Source organism: Hylobates moloch, unplaced genomic scaffold (genome assembly GCF_009828535.3).
Source record: "Hylobates moloch isolate HMO894 unplaced genomic scaffold, HMol_V3 SCAFFOLD_13, whole genome shotgun sequence".
NCBI classification, from domain to species: Eukaryota; Metazoa; Chordata; class Mammalia; order Primates; family Hylobatidae; genus Hylobates; species Hylobates moloch.
Window position 1 is genome coordinate 66,987,011 of NW_026652288.1, and position 24,059 is coordinate 67,011,069.

A 24,059-nucleotide genomic window follows, 5' to 3' on the forward strand; every position below is an offset into this window, starting at 1 on the left:
TGTTCTTAAAATATGTTGCAACCACCACCAAATCACAAAAATTTACTTCATGACTTATTCAGTGCTTTCATTTAGGTTCATTTAGGTCTCATTTAGGTTTAACTCTCAATAATAAAGTTGTTTTGGGCTGATGATGGTATCACAGGGTGAAGAAACACTGTAAGAGTATTACATTGCGTGATAATAATGCATGCACGCCCTCATGAATTATGACATCTGTTCCAGTCTGTGTACTTGCAAAACAAGTTACTACTGACACTGTAACATTTGAATTGAAAATTAGCTTCATGTTGTTAAGACGATCATATCACCTGAGAGAGTTCCCAAGTCTACATTTGCTCTACTAGTTACTATTCAGTATTTATAAAAAATTTTAATCTCAGTACTGTGAAGAAGCTGGAAAAAGGGATATTATGGGGCTAAAAGCTCTGTGTTTGGGGCTGCTTTGTGTTCTTTTTGTCTCTCATTTTTACACACCCATGCCAGACAACATTGAAGAAAGCTGGAAAATAATGGCCTTGGATGCCATCGCTAAAACTTGTACATTTACGGTAAGGTTAACTTTTTTTTTCCTGTTGGATATTGGGATGACTTATTGACTAAAAATGAGTGCTTATGAACTCTTTTATTAATAGTATTAATATCACCATTTTGAAAGAACCATTGCTTGTTTGAGTAAATTAATTAAACAACATTAAGTAAATAAAACTCCCTACATCTGTGCGAAACAGTGAGACAGAATTCTCACTTCTAAGACTTTATGTCTAAATGTGACATGTACAAAATAAATTTATTGTGATATGTATAAAATAAATGGTATTGCTAAAGGAAAAGGCTTTGAGGTTTATTTGAGAACTTGACTTAAATTTGAACTTTCAGGGACAACCTAGTCCTGTAATTATTTTTTAGTTGTTCAAATACACATTATTGATATTTGTAACTCTTTGATATTAATTTAAGGCTCTTACTATTTAATGGCTTTCATTGTCCACCTTCAGTTCTAAATTGCTGGTTTTCAGGCATTATCTGACTTGGCATGTGCAGAATAAATTATAAATTCATGCAAAAATAGCTCCTTTAAAAGGGAGAGATAGGGTTAGAAACTAATATTTTTGAGTTCTTAAGTTGTACAGGTTTTGTATAATATGTACTTCCACTGATTCCCCACTATCCTGCAATTATTTTTATCAGGTTATGGGGTTGGGGAAGAGATTGAGAAGAACATATGCAGGTAAAAAGTAACAACTCCATAATTCGAACTCTAAACTGTCTCATTTTGAAACCCATACTCTTTCTGCCAAGCCAGACAGCTTCCAGAAAGGGTAACAATAAGAGGCTCAAAGGAGAAGGCCACAGCAGAAGATGATCAGAAAAAAAGAGAGCAATCCATGGTATAAGAAGAGGCTGTCTTATGATGTTTTGTACAGCAAACAGTACATTTGCTTTGTGAAACCACAGTCAACTCCTTCTGATATCTGCTAATATTTTCCCCTGTAATCACTTCTAGAGGCTTACCTTCTCCATAACTTTTCTCCAATGCTCTTACTTCTTTCTTTTTTTTTTTTATTTGAGACGGAGTCTCGCTCTGTCACCCAGGCTGGAGTGCAGTGGCGCAATCTCGGCTCACTGCAAGCTCCGCCTCCCGGGTTCACTCCAGTCTTCTGCCTCAGCCTCTCCGAGTAGCTGGGACTACAGGCGCCCGCCACCACGCCCGGCTAATTTTTTGTATTTTTAGTAGAGACGGGGTTTCACCGTGGTCTCGATCTCCTGACCTCGTGATCCGCCCGCCTCGGCCTCCCAAAGTGCTGGGATTACAAGCGTGAGCCACTGCGCCCAGCCTGCTCTTACTTCTTGAGTAAGCATATGTGGGTAAGCAAGTGTCAGTTCCACAGAGAAAATACTATGTTCCCTTCCTTGACTATCTAATTTCTATCTCAGGGCATTAACTTGTTTAAACCCTACTACAACCCACTGAAGTATTATTATTACTATCATATAGACAAGGAAATTGAGCTACAGAGAGTAGTTTTCTCAATGTCAATCAGCTAGTAAGTAGTAGCATAAGATGCTGGTTTAAATGGATGCAAACTTGGCTTTGACATTTACTGGCTACGACTTAGAGTCTCTGCATACTTCCTCATCTTTAAATTGTAAGGGTTAGCACGATGGCTCACGATTATAATTTCAGTACTTTGAGAGGCCAAGGCAGGTAGATCACCTGAGGCTAGGAGTTCAGGACCTGCCTGGCCAACGTGGGCAAACCCCATCTCTACTAAAAATACAAAAATTAGCCAGCTGTTGTGGTACATGCCTGTAATCCCAGCTACTGGGGAGGCTGAGGCAGGAGAATCACTTGAATCCAGGAGGCGGAGGTTGCAGTGAGCCGAGATCGTGCCATTGCACTCTAGCCTAAACGACAGAGCAAGACTCCTTCTCAAAAAATAAAAAAATTAAATTAAAATTAAGAAAATAAAGTATAGTGGCTAGATGTTCTCAATTGCCCTGCAAATACCTTAATTTCCTTGGAATAATTGTAATAATAAGGATTGTTTAATGTGTTATTAACCATGTAATTTTTAAGTTTTTTTATGAGTAAACTGTCCAGTGACATAACACAAAAGTCCTCAAGAAGCTGGTCAGAAATACCAAAGGCAGCTTTTTTCAATGACATCAAATATGGAATTTAAACATGAGGAAAGTGCCCTAATCTTTTTGGAGTTGAAAGCCAAAAATTTGGATTTTACTAGTGTGTTCATATGAAGATATTTAAAACTTTGGATTAAATAAAATGAACAATGAAAAAAGAACACATGACAGCATGCCTACAAAATGTTTTTTTTTTCTGAAAAAAATTTACAAATCAAAAATAATTACAGCGGCATAAAAAAACTGCTAGTAAATTAATGGATTTTGAATAGGACAGCTCTCAGTCTAAAATACTAAATATTTGAGATTTTCTTTTTTTATACACAAGGATTTATCTTTTTTTTTTTTTTTTGTCTTTTACTTCAAGTTCTGGGATACATGTGCAGAACGTGCAGGTTTGTTACATAGGTATACATGTGCCATGGTGGTTTGCTGCACCTCTCAACTCATCATCTAGGTTTTAAGCCCTGCATGTGTTAGGTATTTGTCCTAAGGCTCTCACTCCCCTTTTCCCCCACCTCCCGACAGGCCCTGGTGCATGATGTTCCCCTCCCTGTGTCCATGTGTTCTCATTGTTCGACCCCCATTTATGAGTGAGCACGTGTGGTGTTTGGTTTTCTGTTCCTGTGTTAGTTTGCTGAGAATGATGGCTTCCAGCTCCATTCATGTACCTGCAAAGGACATGAACTCATTGCTTTTTATGGCTGTATAGTATTTCATGGTGTATATGTGCCATATTTTCTTTATCTATTCTATCATTGATGTGCATTTGGGTTGGTTCCAAGTCTTTGTTATTGTAAATAGTGCTGCAGTAAACATATGTATGCATGTGTCTTTATAGTAGAAATATTCATAATCCTTTGGGTATATACCCAGTAATGGGATTGCTGGGTCAAATGTTATTTCTGATTAAAGATCATTGAGGATTGCCACACTGTATTTCACAATGGTTGAACTAATTTATGCTCCCACCAACAGTGTAAAAGCATTCCTATTTCTCTGCATCCATGGCAGCATCTGTTGTTTCCTGACTTTTTAATGATCACCATTCTAACCGGTGTGAGATGGTATCTCATTGTGGTCTTGATTTGTATTTCTGTAATGATCAGTGATGATGAGATCTTTTTCATATGTTTGTTGGCTGCATAAATGTGTTCTTTTGAGAAGTGTCTGTTCATATCCTTTGCCCACTTTTTGATGGGTTTGTTTTATTCTTGTAAATTTGTTTAAGTTCCTTATAGATTCCGGCTTTTAGACCTTTGTCAGATGGGTAGATTGCAAAAATTTTCTCCCATTCTGTAGGTTGCCTGTTCACTCTGATAATAGTTTCTTTTTCTGTGCAGAAGCTCTTCAGTTTAATTAGATCCCATTTGTCGATTTTGGCTTTTGTTGCAGTTGCTTTTGGTGATTTAGTCATGAAGCCTTTGCCCATGCCTATGTTCTGAATGGTATTGCCTAAGTTTTTTTCTAGGGTTTTTATGGTTTTAGGTCTTATGTTTAAGTCTTTAATTCATCTTGAATTAATTTTTGTATAAGGTGTAAGGAAGAGGTCCAGTTTCAGCTTTCTACATATGGCTAGCCAGTTTCTCCAGCACCATTTTTTAAATAGGGAATCCTTTCCCCATTGCTTGTTTTTGTCAGGTTTGTCGAAGATCAGATGGTTGTAGATGTGTGGCGTTTTTTCTGAGGGCTCTGTTTTGTTCCATTAGTCTATATCTCTGTTTTGGTACCAGTACCATGCTGTTTTGGTTACTGCAGGCTTGTAGTATGATTTGAAGTCAGGTAGTGTGATGCCTCCAGTTTTGTTCTTTCTGCTTAGGATTGTCTTGGCTATACAGCTTCTTTTTTGGTTCCATATGAAATGTAAAGTAGTTTTTTCTAATTCTGCAAAGAAAATCAATGGTAGCTTAATGGGAATAGCATTGAATCTATAAATTGCTTTGGGCAGTATTGTCATTTCCAATGATATTGATTCTTCCTATCCACGAGCATGGAATTTTTTTCCCATTTGTTTGTGTCCTCTCTTATTTCCTTGAGCAGAGGTTTGCAGTTCTCCTTGAAGAGGTTCTTCACATTTCTTGTAAGTTGTATTCCTAATTATTTTATTCTTTGTAGCAATTGTTAATGGAAGTTCACTCATGATTTGGCTCTATGCATGTCTATTATTGGTGTATAGGAATGCTTGCGATTTTTGCACATTGATTTGTATCCTGAGACTTTGCTGAAGTTATCAGCTTAAGGAGTTTTTAGGCTGAGACAATGGGGTTTTCTCAATATACAATCGTGTCATCTGCAAACAGAGACAATTTGACTTCCTCTCTTCCTATCTGAATACCCTTTATTTCTTTATTGCCCTGGTCAGAACTTCCAATATTGTGTTGAATAGGAGTGGTGAGAGAGGGTATCCTTGTCTTTCGCCAGTTTTCAAAGGGAATGGTTCCAGCTTTTGCCCATTCAGTATGATATTGGCTATGGGTTTGTCATAAATAGCTCTTATTGTTTTGAGATATGTTCCATCAATACCTAGTTCATTGAAAGCTTTTGGCATGAAAGGATGTTGAATTTTATTGAAGGCCTTTTCTACATCTATTGAGTTTTTTGTCATTGGTTCTGTTTATGTGATGCATTATGTTTATTGATTTGCATAGGTTGAACCAGCCTTGCATCCCAGGGATGAAGCCTACTTGATCGTGGTGGATAAGCTTTTTGATGTGCTGCTGGATTTGGTTTGCCCATATCTTATTGTGTTATTTTCACATTTATGTTCATCAGGGATATTGGCCTGAATTTTTTTGTTGCTGTTGTGTCTCTGCCAGGTTTTTGTATCGGGATGAAGCCAGCCTCACAAAATGAGTTAGGGAGGAGTTGTGTTTTTCTATTGCTTGCAATAATTTCAGAAGGTATGGTACAGCTCTTCTTTGTACCTCTGGTAGAATTTGGCTGTGAATATGTCTGGTCCTGGGCTTTTTTTGTTGGTAGGCTATTAATTACTGCCTCAATTTCAGAACTTGTATTGATCTATTCAGGGATTTGACGTCATCCTGGTTTAGTCTTGGGAGAGTGTATGTGTCCAGGAATTTATCCATTTCTTCTAGATTTTCTAGTTTATTTGCATAGAGGCATTTATAGTATCCTCTGATGGTTGTTTGTATTTCTGTGGGATGAGTGGTGATATCCCCTTTATCATTTTTTATTGTGTCAATTTGATTCTTCTCCCTTTTCTTCTTTATTAGTCTAGCCAGTAGTCTATCTAGTTTGTTAATCTTTTCAAAAAACCAACTCCTGGATTCATTGATTTTTCAAAGGTTTTTTTCATGTCTCTATCTTCTTCAGTTCTGCCCTGATCTTTGTTATTTCTTGTCTTCTGCTAGCTTTTGGATTTGTTTGCTTTTGCTTCTCTAGTTCTTTTAATTGCGATGTTCGGGTGTCGATTTCAGACCTATTCAGCTTTCTGATGTGGCCATTTAGTGGTATAAATTTCCCTCTTAATACTGCTTTAGCTGTGTCCCAGAGATTCTGGTATGTTGTCTCTTCATTCTCATTGGTTTCAAAGAACTTTGTTATTTCTGCCTTAATTTAGTTATTTATCCAGTAGTCATTCAGGAGCAAGTTGTTCAATTTCCATGTAGTTCTGAGATTTTGAGTGAGTTTCTTAATCCTGAGTTCTAATTTGATTGTGCTGTGGTCCGAGAGACTGTTTTTTATGATTTTCATTCTTTTGTATTTGCTGAGGAGTGTTTTTTCTTCCAATTATGTGGTCAATGTTAGAATAAGTGCTATATGGTGCTGAGAAGAATGTATATTCTGTTGATTTGGGGTGGAGAGTCCTGTAGATGACTATTAGTTCCCCTTGGTCCAGAGCTGAGTGCAAGTCCTGAGTATCCTTGTTAATTTTCTGTCTCATTGATCTGTCTAATATTGACAGTGGGTGTTAAGGTCTCCCACTAGTATTGTGTGGGAGTCTAAGTCTCTTTGAAGGTATCTAAGAACTTGTTTTATGAAGCCTGGTGCTCCTATATTGGATGCATATATATTTAGGATAGTTAGCTCTTCTTGTTGCCTTGGTACCTTTACCATTGTGTAATGTCCTTCTTTGTCTTTGATCTTTGTTGGTATAAAGTCTGTTTTATCAGAGACTAGATTTGCAACACTTGCTTTTTTTTTCTTTCCATTTGCTTGGTAAATCTTCCTCAATCCCTTTATTTTGAGCCTATGTGTGTCTTTCAATGTGAGGTGGGTCTCCTGAATACAGCACACTGATGAGTCTTGACTCCTTATACAATTTGCTAGCCTGTGTCTTTTAATAGGGGCATTAACCCATTTACATTTAAGGTAAACATTGTTATGTGTGAATTTGATCCTGTCATTATGATGCTAGCTGTTTATTTTGCACAATAATCAACGCAGTTTCTTCAGAGTGTCATTGGTCTTTATATTTTGGTGTGTTTTTTCAGTGGCTGGTACCAGTTTTTCTTTTCCACATTTATTTCCTTTCCATGTTTCTTTCCATTTTATTTCCTTTCCATATGTTCTCTTTATTTCCTTTTGTAAGGCAGGCCTGGTGGTGACAAAATTCCTCAGCATTTGCATGTCTGGAAAAGATTTTATTTCTCCTTTGCTTTTGAAGCTTAGTTTGGCTGGATATGAAATTCTCGGTTGAAAATTCTTTTCTTTAAGGATGTTGAATATTTGTCACCACTCTTTTCTGGCTTGTAGAGTTTCTGCAGAGAAATCCAGTGTTAGTCTGATGGGCCTCCCTTTGTAGGTAACCTGACCTTTCTCTCCGGCTGCCCTTAACATTTTTCCTTTGTTTTAACCTTGGTGAATCTGATGATTATGTGTCATGGGGTTGCTCTTCTCAAGGAGTATCTTAGTGGTGTTCTCTGTATTTCCTGAATTTGAATGTTGGCCTGTCTTGCTATGTTGGGGAAGTTCTCCTGGATAATATCCTGAAGTGTGTTTTCCAACTTGATTCCATTCTCCTTGTCACTTTCAGGTACACCAATCTAACGTAGGTTTGGTCTTTTCACATAGTTCCATATTTCTTGGAGGCTTTGTTTGTTCCTTTTCTTTCTTTTTTTCTCTAATCTTGTCTTCACACTTTATTTCATTAAGTTGATCTTCAATCTCTGATATCCTTTCTTCCACTCAATTGATTCAGCTATTGATACTTGTCTATGTCTCACGAAGTTCTAGTGCTGTGTTTTTCAGCTCCATCTGGTCATTTATGTTCTTCTCTAAACTGGTTATTTTAGTTAGCAGTTCCTGTAACCTTTTATCAAGGTTCTTAGCTTCCTTGCATTGGGGTAGAACATGCTCCTTTAGCTCAGAGGAGCTTGTTATTACCCACTTTCTGAATCTTACTTCTGTCAATTCGTCAATCTCATTCTCCTTCCAGGTTTGTGCCCTTGCTGGAGAGGAGTTGCTATCATTTGGAGAAGAGTCATTCTGGTCTTTGGAATTTTCAGCGTTTCTGGGCTGGTTTTTCCTCATTTTCATGGATTTATCTACCTTTGATCTTTGAGGCTGATGACCTTTGGATGGAGTTTTTGTTTGGGGGTCCTTTTTGTTGATGTTGATGTTGTTGCTTTCTGTTTGTTAGTTTTTCTTCTAACAGTTAGGCTCCTCTTCTGCAGGTCTGTTGCAGTTTGCTGGAGGTCCACTCCAGACCCTGTTTGCCTGGGTGTCACCAGTGGAGGCTGCAGAACAGCAAAGATTGCTGCTTGCTCCTTCCTCTGGAAGCTTCATCCCAGAGGGACACCAGCTTGATGCCAGCCAGAGCTCTCCTGTATGAGGTGTCTGTTGACCCTTGCTGGGAGATATCTCCCTGTCAGGAGGCACAGGGGTCAGGGATGCATTTGAGGAAACAGTCTGTTCCTTAGCAGAGCTCAAGCACTGTGCTGGGAGAATCCTCCTTCTTAGGATCAGCTGCTGTCTTCAGAGCCAGCAGGCAGGAAAGTTTAAGTCCACTGAAGCTGTGCCCACAGCTTCCCCTTTCCCCAGGTGCCCTGTCTCAGGAAGATGGGAGTTTTATCTGTAAGCCTCTGACTAGGGCTGCTGCCTTTCTTTCAGAGATGCCCTACCAAGTGAGGAGGAATCTAGAGAGGCAGTCTGGCCACAGCCACTTTGCTACGTAGTGCTGAATTCCACCCAGTCCAAACCTCCCAGCCTCCTTCGCACTGTCAGGGGAAAACCATCTACTCAAGCCTCAGTAATGATAGACTCCTCTCCCCCCACTAAGCTAGATCATCCCAGGTTGACTTCAGACTGCTGTGCTGGCAGTGAGGATTTCAAGCCAGTGGATCTTAGCTTGCTGGGATCCAGGGGGAATGGAACCCTCTGATCAAAACCTCTTGGCTTCCTGACTTCAGCCCCCTTTCCAGGGGAGTGAACGATTCTGTATCACTGGAGTTCCAAGCAACACTGGGGTACAAAAGAAACTCCTGCAGCTAGCTCTGTGTCTGCCCAAACAGCCACCCAGTTTTGTGCTTGAAACCCAGGGCCCTGGTGTTGTAGGCACACGAGAGAATCTCCTGATCTGCAGATTGCAAAAACCATGGAAAAGCGTAGTATCTGGGCTGGATAGCACAGTCCCTCAACGGCTTCCCTTGGGTGGGGGAGGGAGGTCCCCTGGCTCTTTGCACTTCCTGGGTGAAGCAATGCCCCACCCTGCTTCAGCTCACCCTCTGTGGGCTGCACCCATTGCCTAACAAATCCCAATGAGATGAACTGGGTACCTCAGTTGGAAATGCAGAAATCACCTGCCTTCTGCATTGCCCTCCATGGGAGCTGCAGACCAGAGTTGTTCCTATTCAGCCAGCTTGCCAGATATTTGAGATTTTCAAGGGCAAGAAGGTTATGCAATAAGATCTTTACAGTATTATTTGGAAATAATATTTATAAATAGTCTATTTCTTTTGTTTACCTTGCTTATTTTTTCTTCCTTTTTAACTTTCTTTTTAAATACATTTGGTGTTATTTAAATATCTAAATATTTAATTTTGTTTGTTTTGTTCTTACAGGCTATGTGTTTTGAAAATATGGGTATTATGAGATATGAAGAGTTTATATCCATGATATTCAGGCTGGATTATACCCAACCACTTTCAGATGAATACATCACAGTGACTGATACAACATTTGTTGACATCCCAGTACGATTGTACTTGCCAAAAAGAAAGTCAGAAACCCGAAGGCGAGCTGTAATATATTTTCATGGTGGTGGTTTTTGTTTTGGAAGTTCCAGTAAGTTCATTTGTATAAGGAAAAAGTGTAGCTAGCTCTACATTTTTGATATAAGAACTATTTTATATAAATATACACACTTATACTGATATATACATCTATATATATACTTGTCTGGATATGGATAAGTATAGATATAGATGTGAGATATCTAATAAAGAGACATAGACATATGTTTGGCCAATAATATTATGGGGATTTTAAATTCAGTTTTTGTTTTGTTTTGTTTTTTATTATCCTTAGCTTTCATATTGAATGAACATATATCAAATGAAAATAGGATATAAAGTCAGTTAAACTTTTTTTCTTGGGATTTGAATTCAGGAGCAGAAACATTGAGGGCACACAGATGTTTTAATTAACAAGTCAAAAGCATTTGCCATTGGTTGCTACAAGATCTAGTTTGCAGTTACTGATAACATAATATAAATACTGGTAAGGCTTAGAATGCAGTTGTTAGTATTGACTCTAAAAAGAAAACACGAAATAGTACTAGGCAATAATAAACTCTTCCCATAAAATCTAGGCTCCCTACTTGTTTTTTTAGGCATTTTTCTTACAGTGATTATTCAATAAATGTTTTTCAATAAATTGAAAACCTTCTTAATGTTTTCAATAAATTAGATTTCATCTATATTTCATCTATAATTTAATTTATATCATGCATTAAAATGGTCAGAATAACCTGCTTTCTTGATAAGATAAATACCAAGTTTGCCTCATTTCTCTCCAAAGAAATGCATTCATTCCACTGAAGTTTTTATGAGGTGTATGAAATATCCAAGTGTTCATATACATATTACCTAGGACTTGAGTAAGCACAAAAGAAGTGGCCACTGAAGGAAAATATCACTTTGATTGAAAAATGCTAAGAAGTATTCCTGATCATTAGGGTTATATCTCTTTTTACTGACATAGGCAATGATTGTTATCAGTAATTTCTAAAACTGTGAGAATTACTATTCAAGATATGACATTCCAACATTCTGCTTAGCTAAATTCTAGATGTCTTTTGTCAATATTTTGGTTTTACATTTACAAATTATTTGTTTTCAGATCTCCCAAACATATGTGAATACACTGGAAAAGACTTAGACACTTTCTATTTTTTCACCAAGAAAAAATAGACATTATAAATATTTTCTAGTAGTTGCAAATTTTAATTTTCTTTCTTTTCCCCCTAGGCTTCCTCTTTTATCTTCTCTAAAACATACCAAAGTTGCTTTGAGAACCAAGAAATATAGGAAAATGTTGCTCTAGTAGACTTTTTACATACTTTTGTGATTTTTGTTTTTCAACATTTATCCTCATATCTTTTTGTTTCTATATGCATTCTACAGACACTATAACAATAAAAAGGCATGGAATAAAAGAAACATGACCAGATAGATTATATCAGCAAATATTCTATGAAGAGACAGTTTGAGATAAAAATGGGAAACAAACAAGCAAATAAAAAGATGGCTTTAATTCTATGACAAAAAGGATTGGGAGATGAAAATGAAGACATAGATTTGAAATACATCACTGAGTGGCTTTAAAGGTTATGAAATGAAACTGTAAATAAGACCCCAAGGTCTCTGGATGAAATGGACTCCTTGTGGCTGATAAAGATACCCAAATTATGATACTAAGAGCTCAGTGTCCATAATGAGTGAGAAAAGGGAGGTCACACATCACTTTGTTCCCAGAGAAGGCAGCTCCAAACATCCTGTTTGCGCCCCTGAGCTAAGATGTTTCCAAGCTGAAACACCTTGACTAGAAAACTCATCCCACCAGTTGCTTGAAAAGGGTATCTAACAGACTTTTGGTTTGGGGCTTGGAAACTACCCAATCAGAAATCAGCTGTTTTAAACTATTTGAATAAGTTTGAATCCTTTATTTACATATATATACCTGATTGTGATTGAGGGGTGCCAACCGATTCTCCATATTTAAGCCACAGACCCTCTTTTTGGTCTCTAGAGCACACTTTTGTTTTACATGAAAGGCTATGTCTCCCTAATCTGCAGATTTTTTTTTAATAGAAAATAAAGCTCTCCCATTTTCTTCTGAAGATCTCATGGTCTTTTGTTAACAAGGTGAAGTTCAGAGAGTTCTTAGGTCTTGTACATTTTGGTCTTCATCTATGCATGGCCTTTTCTTGAAAATTAACTTATCTTTAATAAAACATTTTTTTTTTCTATTTAAAAGACTAGGCGACTTACTTTCCTGTTTTCCAGGTTATATATACACCCAGTGGTTAGTTTTTACTTTGCAGTTTTGTTAATGTGCAAGAGAAGGTCCAGAAAAGTCTGGAATTTGATCACAACTCTAGAATTCTCTGGATTTCTAGGATCTTGTGGTAAATAAAGCAGCAGCAGATGTCAGAGAATTTGCCAAGGTGCTTGGCCAGGGCCCTGGTAAATAGGATATGTGGGGACCTGGGGAAAAATGTGTGTGTGTGCGTGTGTGTGTGTGTGGTTATGTGGGTGTGTTATGTGTCTGGAGAAAGTCAATAGCTTGTATGTCAAGCATGTCAAAATTCATATGTATATCAAGTCTTCACACTGACCTGCCAGAGGTTCTCTCATATCTAGTTGCTATTCCTTAGACTCTGTCTTAATGTCAATGTTATTGGACTATTTTATTATGTGGCATCTTCAAAGAAGACAAGAGGTTTTGAAGAACCATGTTTAAAGACTCAATACATACTATTACTTTCTTTTTCCTCCGACTTCTGAACCAGTTAAAAAATTACACACAGCGTTCACATAAATGCAAGTCAAACCATTACCATTATTTCAGATGAAGTAGAATGCACCAGGATACAAAGGGTCCTGAGAAGGGTCATTGCATACAGACAGCAGATGTCAAGACGAAATTACAATAGGCTGAGCCTATTCTAGCTGATCCTCCCCAAAATAATCAATTGGTGAAGTCATCCTCTTCCTCCTAGAGAGAGTGGCTGAAAAGACTAGGAAGGGGAGAGTGTGCCATATGGATTCAGGTCCATCTGCTTGGAAATGGGGGGTGGAAAGAAAAGCTCCTATGTGATATTCACAAACCACAGTTATTTCCACATTCATATCTGTAACTGTTTCTATAGCTTTTTAATTACAGAAAATACTTTGATGTTTATTTCTTCATTTCAGAACAGAGGGCTTTTGACTTCCTGAATAGATGGACGGCAAACACACTTGATGCTGTTGTTGTAGGCGTGGAGTAAGAGAATGACTTTTTTCTGGCTGCTATGATTTTTGCCTTTACCATGTAGAGGTTTGATTTCCACATCAAGTCAGCTATGCTTCAAATATAATTTTTTAAATTAATATATTTTACTTGTCACCATTGCAACATAGACTGCTCCTCAAAGAGGTTCAGTGTCCCATTACTTTTCTGTGATTGTGAGAATATCTGAATTATACCCCAGAGTAAGCAGTTTTGGAGACACTTGCTCTAGACTCCTAAGACTTAGGTCCTATAAGGCGCTAGTAGTGTCCCAAGTAACATAGCCGGACAGAAGGAAGTATATTAACTATTACACATTTGGGATATTGGATTGTATTTGAGCAGGCAAGAAAAGTTTAATTTCATAGGTTTTGAAGTAATCTAAATACTATTTTATATCTGTTTTGATATAATAATATGTTGGTGCCTGGCTTATACATTCTATCAAATCCCTACAATTTGTGTTGTTCTTTGTCCAAAAAGTAAAATCCACTGCATTTTAAATAAAGATACCAACATCTTTTTGGTACACATCTATGTCTAAGCTACAAATTACTTAGAGTTTTCTAGATAGCTTATAATAAAATTCTAAGAACCCTATTACCAACATTTCATATTGGCTGTAGAAATATACACGTTTTAGCATTCTGAAGATCAAAAAGAAAAAGCTCTATGAATTGGCTGCTAGATGTATTTTCCTGTTTTACTGGTCTACATACACTGGGGAAAAAATCAATTTGTGCCCATGAAAAGAAGAGTGCGATAATTTGCCTTACAAATGCATTTACCAGAAATAAGCAAGCTCTCTGGCATATTTAAATTTTATTTATATATCAAAATTTTTATCTAGTAATAACTACTGGGTATTATCCATGATGAAGTATACGCACCGTCAGCTTATAAAATTTTTAACCTAAATGTCCTTGATAAAATAGGACACTGCCTACAATATGCTCTCAGATCTGCAGCCTATTGTGCTTTTTAAACAAGCACTTTTAAAAAAAATATTTGGATTACGAGTTACATTGAGAATATGATGTAAGCTATAGACCATCTCCATTCTAAAATACACTTGGACTAAAATTTTTGCTTACAATTCCTAGGCACTTCATAACACTCCCCTGACTCCTCACAAATAATTCCATCCATGGATTTTAGGTACAAGATTGAAAACCTTATACTTTATTAAAATAATTTTCATTTTAATCAAGAATTAGTAGAAAACTTAGGCTTGATTTTTAGAAGAATGAACAATAAAGGCTGGCATTAAATTGCATCTATTTGGTATCTGAGAATTAGATGGACAGATACAACCATAAATGCTTTATTATTCTTTCTTTAAAGCTATAGGCTGGCTCCTCAACACCACTTTCCTGCTCAGTTTGAAGATGGCCTTGCTGCAGTCAAATTTTTTCTTCTGGAAAAAATTCTTACAAAATATGGAGTGGATCCCACTCGAATCTGCATTTCGGGAGACAGTTCTGGGGGCAATTTAGCAACAGCGGTCACTCAACAGGTACATTATATTTTTTTTATGATAGGAGGTAGAAGTTGAGGCTCATTTTTTTTCCTCTAGATAATTCAGTTCTTCCAGCACCATTTGTTGAAAAGACCATTCTTTCCCATTGAATTACAGTAGTACTTGAGTAAACATTTATTTAACCTTAATGTGACTATTTCTGGATTATTTTGTTCCATTGATCTACATGTCTATCCTACTGCCAATACTACACTGACTTCAACTTTGTTCTTCTTTAAAAAAAAATCTAGTATTCCATATCTTTCCCATTAAAATATTAGATTATCTTATCAATTTTTAAAAAGAAAGACTAACTGAATTTTTATTAGGATTGCATGGAATCTATAACTTTGGGGAGGATTAACATGTCAACAATATTGAGATTTCCAATTAGTGTACATGGCATGTCTCATACTTTATGAGATCCTCTTCAATTTCTCAGCAGTATTTTACTATTTTCAGTGTAGAAATCATGGAAATCTTTTCTCAAATTTTACTCTGAGATATTTTTTAAAAATTTTATTAAAATAATATTTTCTGAATGCTCATTTGGAACATATTGGAATTTGTAATTTGTAATTTATTTCTATGCTATATAGAAATACAATTGATTTTGATATTGGCCTTTTCCCATCATATACTCAGTAAACTCACTTATAACTCTAGTGTTCTGTGTGTGTGTGTGTGTTTTTTTAGTTTCCTAGGATTTTCTATATTTTCAATGACTAGAGACAGTTTTAGTTCTTGCTTCCCAGTACTTATTCCTTTTAATTTTTCTTTTATTAGTGCACTGTCTGGGGCCTCTAGTAAAATATTTAATATAACTCTCTTGCTTTGTATTTTCAGAGAAAATTTTTCAATATTTCATCAATAAATATAGTATTAACTGAAGGTTTTCATAGTTAGCTTTTGTCAGATTGAGGAAGTTATTTCTACTCCTAGTTTGCTAATAGTTTTTGCATAAATGGGTGTTGAATTAGTCAAATGTTTTTAATGCAACTATTGAGACGATCATGTAATTTTTCTTATTTATTCTTTTAATGTGGTAAATTATGCCAATGGACTTTTAAATGTTAAATGTTAAATTATGCTTACATTCTAGGCATGAGCCTTACTTGGTCATGATGAATTAAAATTTTTATATGTTGCTGCTTTCCGTTTGCTCTAGTTCATTAAATTTTTTGTATTTTTGAGATTAATCTTTATTTTTTAACACTTTTTGTCAGGTTTTTTGTTGTTGTTGTTGTTGTTGTTTTTTTTTTTTTTTTTTTTGAGATGGAGTTTTGCTCCGTCACCCAAGCTGGAGTGCAGTGGCGCGATCTCAGCTCACTGCAACCTCCGCCACCTGCCTTTGTCAGGTTTTGAGAGAAAAATTACATTAGCCTTATTAAATAATTTGGGAAGAATTCCAACTCTCTTATTTTCTGTTTTTTTTTTTTTCTCTTTTGTAAGGTTGTATTGAGGCACAGTTGAAAAGGAAAAATAATATGTATTTAAGATGGTACAACATGATGTTTTGATATATGTATGCATTTTTAAACAATTAACAAAAGCTAAATAATGTAATCATGACCTCACATAGTTACCATTTATTTTTTCTGTATGGTAAGCATATTTAAGATCTGTCTTAGCAAATTTCGAGTATGCAGTATTATTAACTATAGTCACCGCACTTAATATTAGACCTCCAGAACTTATTCATCCTGCATAACTGAAACTTTGTAACCTTTCACCAACATCTCCCCGTTCTCCCCATCTCCATCCTCTTTCATCTATATCCCCAGCTCCTCATAACCACCACTCTACTATCCACTTCTAGGGGTTTAACTTTCTTAGGTTCTACATATAAGCAAGATTATGCAGTATTTGTCTGACTTATTTCATTCAGTGTAAGGACCTCCAGGTTCATCAATGTTGTCACCAATGACAGGATTTTCTTCTTTCTGGAGGTTTAATAATATTCCATTGTGTAGATACATACACACACAGCAAATTTTCTTTATCCATTTATCCAGCTGACAAACAGTTTGATTCCATATCTTGGCTACTGTGAATACTGCTGCAATGAATATGTGGGTACAGATATCTCTTCATGTTACTGACTTTGTTTCCTTTGGATATATACCTAGAAGTGGTATTGCTGAATCATCTGGTAGTTCCATTTTTAATTTTTTGAGGAAACTCCATACTGTTTTCCATAATGGATATACGAATTGACATTTCCAACAAAATGTACAAGGGGTCCTTGTTCTACCTAGTTCTATTTCCCATTTTTTAAATCGGGTTATTTGTTTTCTTGCCATTTAGTTGAGTTATTTATACATTTTGAATATTAATCCCTTATTGAACTCATGGTTTGAATTATTTTCTCCTATTTTGTAGAGTGTCTCTTCACTCTGTTGATTGTTTCTTTTTTTGTGCAGAAGCTTTTTAGTTTGAGGCAATCCCATATATCTATTTTTGCTTTTGTTGCCTGTACTTTTGGAGTCATACCTCCCAAATTATTGCTTAGACTAATATCAAGTCATTTTTCTCTAAGCCTTCTTCCAGTAGCTATACAGTTTTATATTAAGTATTAGACCTTTGATTCATCATTTTGAGTTGATTTTTGTATATGAAATGAAATGAGTGTCCAATTTCATTCTTCTGCATGTGGATATATGAGAATTCTCAAAACTATTTATTAAAAAGACTGTCTTTTCCTCTTGTGTGTTCTTGGCACCTTTGTCAAAGATCGATTGACCATTGCTATAGCTTGGTCTTTCCCAGTCAAAGCTCATGTTGAAATTTGATCCCCAATGTGGCAGTGTTGAAAGACTGAGCCTAGTGAGAGGTGTTTGGGGCAGGAGGGTGGATCCTTCATGAATAGATTAATGCCCTTCAGAGGGAATGAATGAGTGAATTCTTGCTCTCCAGGGAAGGAAATAGTTTGTCAGAGAGCAGATTATTAAAAATAATCTGGCTTCCTTGGTTTCTCTCTCTTGCTTCCTTTCTTGTCATGTGATTTCTTTGCACATGCAGATTCCCAGTTCTCTTTCAGCCATGAGTTAAAGCAGTCAGAGGCCATTATAAGATGCAGATACCCAATATTGAAACTTTCAGCCACTAGAATTGTGAGATAAAATTTTTTTAATAAATTACCCAGTCTCAGGCATTCTATTGTAGAAGTTCTAACTGAACTAAGACAACAATTTATTTCTTAGCTCTTAATTCTGTTCCATTGGTCTATATGTTTGTTTTTATGCCAGTACCTTACTGTTTTGATTATTGTAGCTTTGCAGTTTATTTTGAAATCAGGCATTGTGATGCCTTCCAGGTTTGTTCTTTTTACTCAAGATTATATTGACTATTCAGTCTTTTGTGGTTCCACATGAATTTTCTATTTCTGTAAAAAATACCATTGAAATTTTGATTGGAATTGCATTGAATCTGTACATTGCTTTGTGTAGTATAGACATTTTAACAGTATTAATTCTTTGGATCCAGAAACATGGTTAATCTTTTCATTTACTTGTGTCTTCTTCAATTTCCTTCATTAATATTTTATAGCTTTCTGTGTATAGATCTTTCTACCTCCTTGGTTAAATTTATTCCTAGTGTTTTATTTATGTACTTATTTTTGATGCTATTGAAATGGGATTTTTTAAAATTTCTTTTTAAGATAGTTTGTTGTTAGTACAGAGAAATGCAAGTGATTTTTCTATGTTGATTTTGTATCCCACAACTTTACTGAATTTATTTACTTGTACTAACAGATTTTTGGTAGAGTCTTAGGGTTTTCTATATCTAATATCATGTAATATGAAAACAGACTTTTTTTTTTTTTTTTGAAACAGAGTCTTGCTCTGTCGCCCAGGCTGGAGTGCAGTGGTGTGATCTCCTCTCACTGCAAGCTCCGCCTCCTGGGTTCATGCCATTCTCCTGCCTCAGCCTCCCCAGTAGCTGGGACCACAGGCACCCACCATCACGCCTGGCTAATTTTTTGTATGTTTAGTAGAGACGAGGTTTCACCATGTTAACCAGGATGGTCTCAATCTCCTGACCTTGTGATCTGCTGGCCTCAGCCTCCCAAAGTGCTGGAATTACAGGCATGAGCCACTGCACCCAGCCCAGACTTTTTTACTTCTTTCTCATTTGGATGCTTTTTATTTCTGTTTTTGTTTGTTTGTTTTTTTGTTTTCTTAATTTCTCTGACTAGGTCTTCTAGTATTTTATTAAATAGGTATAGTGAGAATGGATATCTTTGTCTTGTTCCTGATGTCAGAGGAAAAGCTTTCAGCTTTTTACCACTGAGTATGATGTTAGCTGTGAGCTTGTCTATATGGACTTTATTATGTTGAGGTACTTTCCTCTACATATAATTTGTTGAGAGTTTGTATAATGAAAAGATATTGCATTTTGTCAAGTCATTTTTTGCATCTGTTGAGATGTTCATGTAATTTTTATTCTTCATTCTCTTACTATGGTATATCACATTGATAGACTTGTGTGTATTGAAGCATCCTTGCATCCTTGGGATAAATCCCACTTGAACATGGTGTATGATCCTTTTAATGTGCTGTTGAATTTGGTTTGCTAGTATTTTGCTTATAATTTTTACACCTATGTTCATAATGGAAAATTAGCCAGAATATCTTTGCCTTTCATGACCTCAACATTTTTTAACAGTGCTGGGGATTTTTCTGTGATGCTTACTCATTATGTCAGCTTCCGCCACCTGTGCATCCAGGTTCCTAAGCTAACCTATGAGTCTCCGTTCATCACTTCCTCCACCTACGCATCTATGTTCCTAATGAATAGTTTGCCAGCCTTTTCTTATCTTTCACGATCTTGCCACTTTTCAAGAGTGCTGGTTTTTTCCTGATGTCTACTCCTTATGTCAACTTGTCTACCTTTCTATTTAAAAAAAAAAAAAAGATGAAACTAGTCTTCTTCAAACTTCTTTTTGAGAAACACTGTTCTGTACTTTATAAAATATGACTTTAGTTATGAAAACTTGAACCAAAAGGTTACTCTAGGTGCCTCTCTATTTATTTTTTAAAATTTCTTTCCTCTTAAGTATTATAAGATTCAGGATTAAAGTACTAGAAGAAGTTTATATACATACATATTTTTATATACATATACACTTGAAATATATGTTATACATACATGTGTAAGTATATATGCACATACATACATATACATGTACATATATATATGCCTATATGTATATATTAATCTATGACATCACACACACAAAACCCTATTGTGAAACCAAAATTGCAGTGATAACAAAGCTTCACCTTTGGTTCTATACCTGGGCCTCCCTTCAACCCAACCTATTCCACTTTAGTTGCCCTTCATGTTTAGAGCTCTAAGTAAATTTTCTTAGGAGAAAATTAAAAGAGGACTTCATTGCCAAGAAGAAAGTTTGCAAACCATTAGACATGCTGATTCTTGAGGACTCTTCCAGACTGAACTTATTTGCTATTTACTTGAAATAATGTCATTTATTTGAAAGATCTTGCTGGAGTAAAATGAGGAGTATGATGGAGGGTAAAAATTGGAGAATGCCCTGTTTAGAGATTATTACACTAATTACTATGTAACATTGTATAGCAGTCTGGTCTAAAATTTCATCTGAAACCGGTTTGGGGAATGTAGAGATTCTGAAAGCTGTCCAACAATTACCCAGTAGTGATTAAGCAACATCTTACCATATCTCTAATTTCTTGCACATTTGTAACATTTGCTTGGCTTTGTAAGTGTAGCAAGCATAACTGAAACAACAATTGGGCTTGATGTATTAGCTCTTTAAATTACCTACATTGAAATACTTATTTTTTAGAATATCTAAGAGAGTAGGACTTACTAATTACTTCAAAATATCAAATCAATTCCCATTGTTTTATGAAAGTAAAAAGAATATCTCTGATCCTAAATAAGATCCCAGCACTTTGGGAAGCTCAGTGGGGAGGATTACTTGAGGCCAGGAGTTCAAGACCAGTCTAGGAATAAAAAAATAAAAATAGCCAAAGGTGGTGGTACATTCCTGTAGTCCCAGCAACTCAATAGACTGAGGCAGGAGGATTGCTTGGGCCCGGGAGTTTGGGGTTTGCAGTGAGCTAGGATCACACCACTGCAATCCAACATGGGTGACAGAGCAAGACCCTGCTTCTAAAAAACAAAAAAGAAAAGAAAGAAAGAGAAAAGAAATAGCAATTGGATGTAGCCATACAGATTCATGAATATGTGATACCCTACCTTATAACTTTTCAGCAGGACAATACTTGATCACACAGGCAACAAACAGAGACGTGATTCTCAGTAAAATCTGTAGGGCAGCACAAAAGTGAATAAAAATCTAACATCATTCTATTTCTTAATTAATTATAAAAGAACTTAGTATCTATTTAGACATTCTGATTTATCTGTTCAAAGGGAACATAGTGCAGTATGCAGATGAACAGGCTGCAGAAGAACTCAGTGTACTTAATGAGCATTTAAAAAGGTGATTTTCTTTATCCTTTCGTGATTATACTTTAAGTTATTTGTTCTTCATGGACTGCTAAACTTTCTATATGAATTACATTTTCATTGAAAAGCTTTATTCCCTGTACTGTGTTTATTTTGGGCCATAAGAATCAACTTTTACTTTGAAATTATTATAGAGCTCATTTTTTCCAATGTGTCATGATCTTGTGATCGATAATATGTTATAGATTATGGCTTTAAAAATTCGGTATCAATAATCACCACTGAGGGATATATTTTAAAAAATGACTCATCTGTTTCAATTCACATTATAAAAGGATTTTCTTTTTTTTTCTTTCTTTTTTTTTTTTTTTTTTTTTTTTTTTTTTTTTATTATACTTTAGGTTTTAGGGTACATGTGCAGGTTTGTTACATATGTATCCATGTGCCATGTTGATTTCCTGCACCCATTAGTTCGTCATTTAGCATTAGGTATATCTCCTAATGCTGTCCCTGCCCCCCCACCCCCCAGCCCACAAGAGTGGCCCGGAAGTGGATTTTCCCCTTCCCTGTCCCCATGAGTTCTCATTGTTCAATTCCCACCTATGAGTGAGAACATGCGGTGTTTGGTTTTTTGTCCTTGCGATAGTTTACTGAGAATGATGTTTTCCAGTTTCATCCATGTCCCTACAAAGGACACAAACTCATCCTTTTTTATGGCTGCATAATATTCCATGGTGTATATGTGCCACATTTTCTTAATCCAGTCTATTGTTGTTGGACATTTGGGTTGGTTCCAAGTCTTTGCTATTGTGAATAGTGCTGCAATAAACATACGTGTGCATGTGTCTTTATAGCAGCATGATTTATAGTCCTTTGGGTATATACCCAGTAATGGGATGGCTGGGTCAAATGGTATTTCTAGTTCTAGATCCCTGAGGAATCGCCACACTGACTTCCACAATGGTTGAACTAGTTTACAGTCCCACCAACAGTGTAAAAGTGTTCCTATTTCTCCACATCCTCTCCAGCACCTGTTGTTTCCTGATTTTTTAATGATGGCCATTCTAACTGGTGTGAGATGGTATCTCACTGTGGTTTTGATTTGCATTTCTCTGATGGCCAGTGATGATGAGCATTTCTTCATGTGTTTTCTGGCTGCATAAATGTCTTCTTTTGAGAAGTGTCTGTTCATGTCCTTTGCCCACTTTTTGATGGGGTTGTTTGTTTTTTTCTTGTAAATTTGTTTGAGTTCATTGTAGATTCTGGATATTAGCCCTTTGTCAGATGAGTAGGTTGCAAAAATTTTCTCCCATTCTGTAGGTTGCCTGTTCACTCTGATGGTAGTTTCTTTTGCTGTGCAGAAGCTCTTTAGTTTAATGAGATCCCATTTGTCAATTTTGGCTTTTGTTGCCATTGCTTTTGGTGTTTTAGACATGAAGTCCTTGCCCACGCCTATGGCCTGAATGGTATTGCCTAGGTTTTCTTGTAGGATTTTAATGGTTTTAGGTCTAACATTTAAGTCTTTAATCCCAAACACCTCTATGCAAATAAACTAGAAAATCTAGAAGAAATGGATAAATTCCTCGACAAATACACCCTCCCAAGACTAAATCAGGAAGAAGTCGAATCTCTGAATAGACCAATAACAGCTTCTGAAATTGTGGCAATAATCAATAGCTTACCAACCAGAAAGAGTCCAGGACCTGATGGATTCACAGCTGAATTCTACCAGAGGTACAAGGAGGAACTGGTACCATTCCTTCTGAAACTATTCCAATCAATAGAAAAAGAGGGAATCCTCCCTAACACATTTTATGAAGCCAGCATCATCCTGATACCAAAGCCAGGCAGAGACACAACCAAAAAAGAGAATTTTAGACCAATATCCTTGATGAACATTGATGCAAAAATCCTCAATAAAATACTGGCAAACCGAATCCAGCAGCACATCAAAAAGCTTATACACCATGATCAAGTGGGCTTCATCCCTGGGATGCAAGGCTGGTTCAACATACGCAAATCAATAAATGTAATCCAGCATATAAGCAGAACCAAAGACAAAAACCACATGATTATCTCAATAGATGCAGAAAAGGCTTTTGACAAAATTCAACAGCCCTTCATGCTAAAAACTCTCAATAAATTAGGTATTGATGGGACGTATCTCAAAATAATAAGAGCTATATACGACAAACCCACAGCCATTATCATACTGAATGGGCAAAAACTGGAAGCATTCCCTCTGAAAACTGGCACAAGACAGGGATGCCCTCTCTCACCGCTCCTATTCAACATAGTGCTGGAAGTTCTGGCCAGAGCAATCAGGCAGGAGAAGGAAATAAAGGGTATTCAATTAGGAAAAGAGGAAGTCAAATTGTCCCTGTTTGCAGATGACATGATTGTATATCTAGAAAACCCCATTGTCTCAGCCCAAAATCTCCTTAAGCTGATTAGCAACTTCAGCAAAGTCTCAGGATACAAAATCAATGTACAAAAATCACAAGCATTCTTGTACACCAATCACAGGCAAACAGAGAGCCAAATCATGAGTGAACTCCCATTCACAATTGCTTCAAAGAGAATCAAACACCTAGAAATCCAACTTACAAGGGATGTGAAGGACCTCTTCAAGGAGAACTACAAACCACTGCTCAATGAAATCAAAGAGGATACAAACAAATGGAAGAACATTCCATGCTCATGGGTTGGAAGAATCAATATCGTGAAATATGGCCATACTGCCCAAAGTAATTTATAGATTCAATGCCATCCCCATCAAGCTACCAATGACTTTCTTCACAGAATTGGAAAAAACTACTTTAAAGTTCATATGGAACCAAAAAAGAGCCCGCATTGCCAAGTCAATCCTAAGCCAAAAGAACAAAGCTGGAGGCATCACGCTACCTGACTTCAAACTATACTACAAGGCTACAGTAACCAAAACAGCATGGTACTGGTACCACAACAGAGATATAGATCA

General features: G+C 36.4%; 1 protein-coding gene across 1 annotated transcript in view; it reads left to right on the forward strand.

Moving 5' to 3' along the window:
* Positions 1–413: 413 nt before the first annotated feature.
* The window catches only part of AADACL2 (arylacetamide deacetylase like 2), a 29,148-nt gene continuing 5,502 nt past the window's right edge, over positions 414–24,059 (forward strand). Inside the window, exons 1-4 of the mRNA XM_032172240.2 lie at positions 414–551; positions 9,669–9,891; positions 13,026–13,095; positions 14,446–14,617. Of these exons, the coding sequence (XP_032028131.1) occupies positions 414–551; positions 9,669–9,891; positions 13,026–13,095; positions 14,446–14,617 (603 nt within the window). The remainder of the gene's footprint in view (positions 552–9,668; positions 9,892–13,025; positions 13,096–14,445; positions 14,618–24,059) is intronic.